The sequence below is a fragment of the Mastacembelus armatus genome, chromosome 9, assembly GCF_900324485.2.
Source record: "Mastacembelus armatus chromosome 9, fMasArm1.2, whole genome shotgun sequence".
In the NCBI taxonomy this organism is placed as follows: domain Eukaryota; kingdom Metazoa; phylum Chordata; class Actinopteri; order Synbranchiformes; family Mastacembelidae; genus Mastacembelus; species Mastacembelus armatus.
Window position 1 is genome coordinate 24,705,359 of NC_046641.1, and position 7,862 is coordinate 24,713,220.

Sequence of the window (7,862 nt, forward strand, 5' to 3'; positions counted from 1 at the left end):
AGTGTGTTAAAAAGCAGGCAGAGGTGTGTGGACGTTGGGTTTCCCTGGTGGAGCTGCCTGCCTTGGATGGAAAACCTCAGGAGGCAGTGATGGAGGAATCACTCAGGTGTATCTCCCTCTGTGATCCTGAGGGCGTCCATGTCTTCATCCTGGTCCTACCTGTGGGTCCCCTCACTGATGAAGACAAGAGAGAGTTAAAGACCATCCAGATCATGTTCAGCTCTCGAGTCAATGACTTCACCCTGATCCTGTTCACTGTGGAGTCAGATCCTAGAGCTCCAGCTGTTGTTAAGTTTGTCAGAGGGAACAGAGACATCCAGGAGCTCTGTCAGAGCTGTGGAGGAAGATCTGTTGTTCTCAACATCAGGGACACGCAGCAGGTCTCTGAGCTGTTGGACACTGTGGACACAATGAGACCTGAAGGATCCAGATGCTTCACAAAGGACATGTTCACCAAGGCTCAGATGGAGATGGTCACAAAACTCACAGCTGAGCTGCAGGATGTGAAACAGAAGAGTCAGATGGGAGGTGGTGCTGAAGCCCTCAGGATGGTCCTGGTCGGGAAGACTGGCAGTGGGAAAAGTTCAACAGGAAACACCATTTTAGGCAAAAAGCTCTTTAAACCCCGAATCCTCCCAAAGCCACCGATCAAATCTTGCGAGAAAGCAACAGGAGAGATTGATGGACGTCCTGCCGTCGTGGTCACAACCCCCGGCTTGTTTGACACGAATCTGTCTGAGGACGAGTATCAGCGGGAGATCAAAAAATGCATGAACTTGTTGAGTCCTGGAACTCATGTGATCTTACTGGTGCTGCAGATCGGCAGCTTTACACAAGAAGAAAAAGACTCAGTGGAACTGATCAAGAAGCATTTTGGCAGGAAGTCGTGTGATTTCACCATGATTGTCTTCACCAGAGGAGACGAACTGGAAAACCTGACATTTGAGAAATATATTGAAACTTGTGATGACTTTGTCAAACAACTCATAAAGGACTGTGGAGGAAGATTCCAGGTCTTCAACAACAAAGACCACACAAACCGCACACAGGTCCGTGAGCTGCGGACCCAGATTGAGGCCCTGGTGGCGGCCAATGGCGGCAGCTGCTATGACTCTGACATGTATGAGGACAAAGAGGAGGAGATTAGGGAGGAGATGAGGAAGACGGAGGAAGAGCTCAGGAGAAAATATGAGGAAGATTTGAAAACTCTGAACAAGAGAATCAGGGAACAGACAGCGGAGCTTGAAAAAGAGAAAAAACTGAGAGAAAAACAGCTGAAGGACACAGACGAAAGCTTCAACAAGGAGCGAGAGGTGAGAAAGAAAGAGCTAGACGAAGAGAGAAGGGCTTGTAAAAAACGAGAAGAAGTTCTGCGTCAGGACTCGAGAAGAAAACTGGACGACTCGGAGAAAAGAGTCCAGGCAGAACGAGAGCAGAGGGAAAGTGCTGAGAGGAAGCTGGACCAGTACAGGAGAGAGATGAAGAGAGAGCGAGAGGGTTGGGATAAAGAAAAGAAGGACATGTGGGAACAGATGAACCAGGACCTGAAACAGAACCTGGAAGAGGAGAAAACCAGCCACAGGAAGCTGCAGCAGGAGTACCACTATAAGAGAAGGAAATGGACCTACTCTTTGTTTGCACTGTCATTGCTGCTGTTGGTAATTTGTTATGCGTTTCTGAGTTCTCTATACGAACAAACTACAGACAACACTTAAACTACTGTGAAGGGGTTTAAACCAGGGAGCCTGAACAGCTGCAGCCTTTATAGACTTTACAGCCACAAGGCTGGACCTGAAATCCAAATTGACTAAGGCTGTAACTACTAACTACAGTGTGTAGAAATAGAAACTACTCACACCAGAGTCCTTCCAGTAAGACTTTTCACTCTGTGACAGATATTTGCGTTTATTGGTACATTTATGATTTACTGCCCTCTAGTGGGGAGGTTGCAGAACGCACCCCCACCCCCCCACTCCAACCAGAATCCAGCAGTGACATTTATCAAACAGTAAAATCAGTGAGGAAACAAACAAAATGAAAGTGAGCTGGTTAAACCTACAAAATGAGTTTGTGATGTTTAGGAGCAGGTGGAGGAGACGACCTGTGTGATTATTTTGTCTGCTGGAAATGAGTTGTGTTCGAGGACCTCAGTACAAAAGGGCACCTGATTATTACCAGTCACCAGAAAATGTCTAAGAATTTAAAATAAAAGTTAATATATAAGAAGTGAATGTATGTATGTAAGAAAGTGCTTAGTCCTTTAGTTTATTATTTACTGTGGTAGTCTGTGTAGTCACAGGATATTGAATAGTAATATTTTACTTGTTTAGTAAATGTATGAGTTACGGAACAAAGCAGCTGATCTAAAGGGAAACGTGACTAAAAAGCTGTGCAGATGTTTTAACAAAGATCTTTGTCTTTGGTCTGTTAAATACAAAGATAAAGGAAAGTTGAGGGTAATATTTCTGTACAAATATATTTCAATGAGACTGTACCTTGGTTTTCATGGTGGGTGGGGCCAGGGCCGTGATCTCTTTCTGCATTGGTCACAGCAAGTGAATGTTTTATTACTTTTATAATTTTCCTCCCCACATTTAAAACTGTTTAGTCTTTGGGTCACTGGTTTTTGTTGGTTCAGGTTTGTTCAACATGATAAATGTTTAGTCTTGTTTTTTCTTCACTTTTACAGTTTTGCACAAAAAAAAAACACTTATAAATAAAATGTTTACAGTCACCTGTAATTTGTGTTGTTTAACCAGAGGTTGTGTGTGAAAGTCTGAACACAGGAACAACGACTGTAATTATTTGGGGGATTGGTACAGTGGCCCCTTTGGACAAAACACATTGCAACACAAACCCAGAAAAGCACATGCAAAAACAGGAACACTCCAAAGATGACTTGGTGTCATCCAGGACACTAGGGGGTGTGATGAGCTGGGGTTGGTCAAACTGTTCCTCCTTTCCATCAAGGGCTGCGATTCAACTTTCAGATTTGCAGTGTCATATCAGTGTGCTTTGGCCCCAGGGGGCCACCATAGACTGGACAGCTGTAGTGTCTCATTTCTACAAATGAGACTTAAAATCCTTTCTGAACACAAAGTTCTTGTCAGGTCAGATCAGTGTAGTAGGACTAGTTGATAATGTCCCAACACACCTCAGATGGTTTGTACAGCTGTAAGTTAATGGGCCTCAACATTTTCTGAAATGAAAGTGAATTTCTGTCTGATCCTTCAGCTGCAGGAACATTCACCAGCTTCCACAGGAAGAGCAATAAATGATCAGTCATGTTTCTAACCAGCACAGATTAAATCCCAGTCTCCTGCCTCCTGAGGCAGAGTAAGATCTGAGCCTGAACAACAAATGACCACATGAGAGAAGCTGTAAACAAACGTTGGCATTTTATTGACAAGTACAAACGCTCCTGAAGAGCATCGATACAGAACAGGAGAGCGATGTGCAGCATCGGACTGATGAATAGGCAGAAAGAGTAGAAGGAGCTGTGCAGTGATAAAACTGTAGGTTATCACCAGCACTGGAAGCAGTTAGACCAACATGTTCAGAAACGTTTTCAAAGTTCATAAGCGGCTTCAGAGCGTCTGCCCCGCTGAAATGTTAAAATGTCGCTCAGCTCATCTCCAAGTCTGTTCATACGAGGTCGACCAGAGAGGGAACAGGTGGAACGCGGGGGGGGGGGTGACCTGGAGCCTTTAGAAACACTTGCGGTGGACGATGGCGGGGCCGGACTCGTCATATTCCTGCTTGCTGATCCACATCTGCTGGAAGGTGGAGAGGGAGGCCAGGATGGAGCCGCCGATCCAGACAGAGTACTTCCTCTCTGGGGGAGCGATGATCTGGAGGTGAGGAGAGAAAGAACTTTAATGCTCATATTCAACAAGGACAAAATCCTTAAGTGAATATTTCTGCATTTGAAACAGCATTTTATAAATATTTGCCCAGTTTCATGAACAAACTATTTCAAAAGCCTGTAGATCAAACCCTGCAGACTGTTCTTGGTCTATAATGTGGAACGGTCCAGTCTAAGCTCTCGTTTAGTTTGCAAACTAAATACTGAAGACTTAGTGTAAAGTTGAAGTAACTGATGAAGCAGCATAAACTGAAATGATCCTTAATGTTTTATGTTTGACAGATCAGCTGACTGAGCCATTTGAGTCCCTGATCTGCAGGAAATGAGACTCTACCTTGATTTTCATGGTGGGTGGGGCCAGGGCTGTGATCTCTTTCTGCATGCGGTCAGCAATGCCAGGGTACATGGTGGTGCCGCCGGACAGCACGGTGTTGGAATACAGGTCCTTACGGATGTCCACGTCGCACTTCATGATGCTGTTGTAGGTCGTCTCGTGCACGCCGGCCGACTCCATTCCTGAACACAGATGGAACCAGAGTTATTTTAGTTCAGTTCAACTTTAAAACCAGAAACAGACCCACAGTCAGTGCTGATCAGCATTACGTACCGAGGAACGAAGGCTGGAACAGAGCCTCAGGGCAGCGGAACCTCTCGTTGCCGATGGTGATGACCTGTCCATCAGGAAGCTCGTAGCTCTTCTCCAAGGAGGAAGAGGATGCTGCCGTGTGCATTTCCTGCTCGAAGTCCAGAGCCACGTAGCAGAGCTTCTCCTTGATGTCACGCACGATCTCACGCTCAGCTGGAGTTCACATGAAATGTGTGTTAGAAAAAACAAGACGCAAATATCCTGAACAGACACTTGGAGCTGCATGTCCTGCTGAGGACTAAAATCAGACCCAAACCGTTGGTTCTAGGGTAAAACTGTTGTACCAGTGGTGGTGAAGCTGTAGCCTCTCTCAGTGAGGATCTTCATCAGGTAGTCGGTCAGATCTCTGCCAGCCAAGTCCAAACGGAGGATGGCGTGAGGCAGAGCGTAGCCCTCGTAGATCGGCACAGTGTGGCTCACACCGTCTCCAGAGTCCATCACGATACCTGCGACACACAACCAGCACAGAGTTACAGAAGAAACACTTTTCTGGTACTGACCCACATGCTGCACATTGAGGCCTTCACAGCACAAGTAGGATGAGCTGCACTTCCTCTTGTTGCCACTAGATGGTGCTCCAAGAGAACTACTGGGCCTAAATTCAGTGTTTCAGGATCTTGCAGCTTTGATGGACGTTTGTCTGAGCTCTCACCTGTGGTACGACCAGAGGCGTACAGCGACAGGACAGCCTGGATGGCCACGTACATGGCAGGACAGTTGAAGGTCTCGAACATGATCTGGACCAAACAGAAAGATGAGGTGTCACAACCAATGTCAAACCCTGACACTAACCCCCCCCCCCCCAACTCTTTTTTAAATATATACACATGGATGTAGTTCAAGGAAACTAGCAGCAAAAGGCTTTTAAGAAGCTGCAGGACAAGACTCAGCAGCAGAATGATCAGCAGGATCCAAGTCTCAGACACACCTGTGTCATCTTCTCCCTGTTGGCCTTGGGGTTGAGGGGCGCCTCAGTCAGCAGGACTGGGTGCTCCTCAGGGGCCACACGCAGTTCGTTGTAGAAGGTGTGATGCCAGATCTGCAGGAGTGGAGAGATGTTATTAAAGCTCCTGATCCTACAGGTGCAACTCTGAGTCCACAATATTTCAACTGCAGCACCACCAGCTCATTTCCTGTTCCAGCCTTTAACAACAGGCACATTTTCAGCTGTGAAGTTTCTTTTACAGATCATTTGATTTTATAGACTATTGATCTGCCCAGGACACTTAGTCTTCACCTTCTCCATGTCGTCCCAGTTGGTGACGATGCCGTGCTCAATGGGGTACTTCAGGGTCAGGATGCCTCTCTTGCTCTGGGCCTCGTCTCCCACATAGCTGTCCTTCTGTCCCATCCCGACCATCACGCCCTGCACACAAACACACCTGCACGGTCACACACTGCATTCACCTGCCACACACCTAAAATCCCATCAGGTGGGCGGAACCGAGCGTACCTGGTGTCTGGGGCGGCCGACGATGGAGGGGAAGACGGCACGAGGGGCGTCGTCTCCGGCGAAACCGGCTTTGCACATGCCAGAGCCATTGTCAACAACGAGGGCAGCGACGTCGTCCTCCATTTCTGAAAGGAACAGACATTGTCATCATCTCTCCCCACATCCTGTTGGTCTGTTACTGTTTACTTTACAAAACCTTTTCACTTCCTGTTACACCAGTTAAAAACAACATTTGACTTTGGTGCCAACAGGAAACTGAGGAGTTTAAAGTCTTTTCCCAGAAACACTTTGAATGTATCAGTTAAAGGATGTTTAAAGAAAATGTCAGACGTGTCTGACACATGTCCCATTTGTTTGCAGTCCTTCCTGAACCAGAACCAGACTTTGTACAGCCTGTCAGGATGCCACAGGTGTTTGGAAACACACTCAGCATCAGGTCTCAGTAATCAGACTTTGACTGTAGCCTGACGTGTGTGAGAGACCAAGACTCAGCCCCAACATAAAAACCTGAATCCACATGTTTTACAAACGTTTCTCTCTAAAGTAACTTCAGTATTTTATGACTTGACTAAAACTTTCCTTATATATTAAACTTCACGCAGCTTCTCCAGATGCAGGTGACGTTTACCAGCTGGAACCTCCTGCTGCCTGGCCCGATCTGAGCTTTAGTTCAATTCCCTTTTTTGGTTTTTACATTTGTCTCCTCAGAGTTTAGACTTTGGAGCAGCAGCTGGGAAACGTTGATTTTTACCTCAACATCTTTTCTACAGAAACGTTTTTACTGGACGAACTGAGCCCACGTCAGATTAGAATCAATCTGATCTAAGGGATCGGTCCCTGTTTATGATTAATCCTCAGAGAGACTTTAACCGGCTCTGAAAAACCCAGACCCACCGGAAAACTGAATATTTCCTACAGACAGAAAAACTAGATGAAGTCAAACCCGATTGTTTGTTTTAGTGTTTCCAACATAAAGTGTAACTCTGACCTTATTAAAACACTAGAAAGCGCGCGCACCAGCTACCTGTCACCCATGGGCGCGTCAATGTCCGAGTCTGGTCAATAAACCTGGGTCCCGATTGGTTTTATAAAACCAGATTACGTCAAACCACCGAGCCGGCAGCATCGCTTCCTACCTGTGCAGGTGAGTCTCAGGTGAATCTGTAGCTGAAGTCTTGCAAGTGTTCCTCTGACCCGGCTGTGCCCGCGAACTGCGCCGTCACGAACCGGTTCCCCGATTTTATTTGCGCTCGCGAGGTCGCTCGTGTTGCCCATAAAAGGTGATTTTTGCCTCAGTTCGCGCTCTGATTGGTGCAGGTGAGCAGGAACCTTCAGGTTGGCTCAGCTCGCGTCCTGATTGGCTGGAGCAGAAATCTGTCATCGGGGAGGGGGAAGCCTGCAGGTGAGTTTATGAGCAGGAGAGGTATGATTGGCCCGTCAGACCGGAAGGGTGAGTACACAAACTGAGGTTTAACTGAAAACCTGTTTTAGTTTGGGACCAGGACTTGGTTCTGGTTTGAGTCTGAGGTGGATCAGGTCAAAACTGTTGGTGCAGAAACTAACTTTTCTAAACCTGGTGGAGTCTGAGCTCCAAACCAAATCACTTCAAACCCCCAAACCTCTGAAAGTTTTCAGCTTAAAGTTATGTGTTCCTGCTGTAAGAGTTGGACTGGACTGGACTGGACTCACCTGATTTGCTCAATGAGCCTCAAGTGTCTCATGTAGATTTTTTCAGGTAAAATACAGCAAAGTGCAGTTTGTGTCCAGTGTCAGATAAAACAGTATTTTACATTCAGTGTGTGTGTGTGTGTGTGTTTTTTTTCAATAAGAATTTGATCTGGCACAAACCTGATCCCGACCTGCTGCTTGTTTTAAATGATCCTTTAAATGAATTAGTT

The 7,862-nt window shown here is 46.4% G+C and overlaps 2 protein-coding genes across 2 annotated transcripts in view; one reads left to right on the forward strand and one right to left on the reverse strand.

Moving 5' to 3' along the window:
* The window catches only part of LOC113139343 (uncharacterized), a 63,244-nt gene extending 60,566 nt beyond the window's left edge, over positions 1-2,678 (forward strand). The window contains exon 22 of the mRNA XM_026322485.2: positions 381-2,678. Within this exon, the coding sequence (XP_026178270.1) occupies positions 381-1,715 (1,335 nt within the window). The 3' untranslated portion in view covers positions 1,716-2,678. The remainder of the gene's footprint in view (positions 1-380) is intronic.
* Positions 2,679-3,379: 701 nt separating this feature from the next.
* On the reverse strand, positions 3,380-7,254 carry LOC113138689 (actin, cytoplasmic-like). The gene is made up of 9 exons (XM_026321330.1): positions 7,101-7,254; positions 5,965-6,089; positions 5,749-5,877; positions 5,440-5,550; positions 5,164-5,248; positions 4,796-4,957; positions 4,473-4,664; positions 4,200-4,381; positions 3,380-3,851 (listed from the first exon to the last, which is right to left on the reverse strand). The coding sequence occupies exons 1-9, from the start codon at positions 7,237-7,239 to the stop codon at positions 3,708-3,710; spliced, it is 1,269 nt and encodes a 422-aa protein (XP_026177115.1). The 5' UTR covers positions 7,240-7,254; the 3' UTR covers positions 3,380-3,707.
* Between the last annotated feature and the right edge of the window lie 608 nt (positions 7,255-7,862).

What these genes read in the sequence shown, in the direction of transcription:
- LOC113138689 (XM_026321330.1), bottom strand. Translation starts at nt 7,239, where the DNA reads ATGGGCAACACGAGCGACCTCGCGAGCGCAAATAAAATCGGGGAACCG. An exon ending in TCGGCCGCCCCAGACACCAG is followed by an intron (nt 5,878 to 5,964) that starts GTACGCTCGGTT and finishes GTTTGTGTGCAG; the next exon opens with GGCGTGATGGTCGGGATGGG. An exon ending in CTACAGCTTCACCACCACTG is followed by an intron (nt 4,665 to 4,795) that starts GTACAACAGTTT and finishes TGTGAACTCCAG; the next exon opens with CTGAGCGTGAGATCGTGCGT.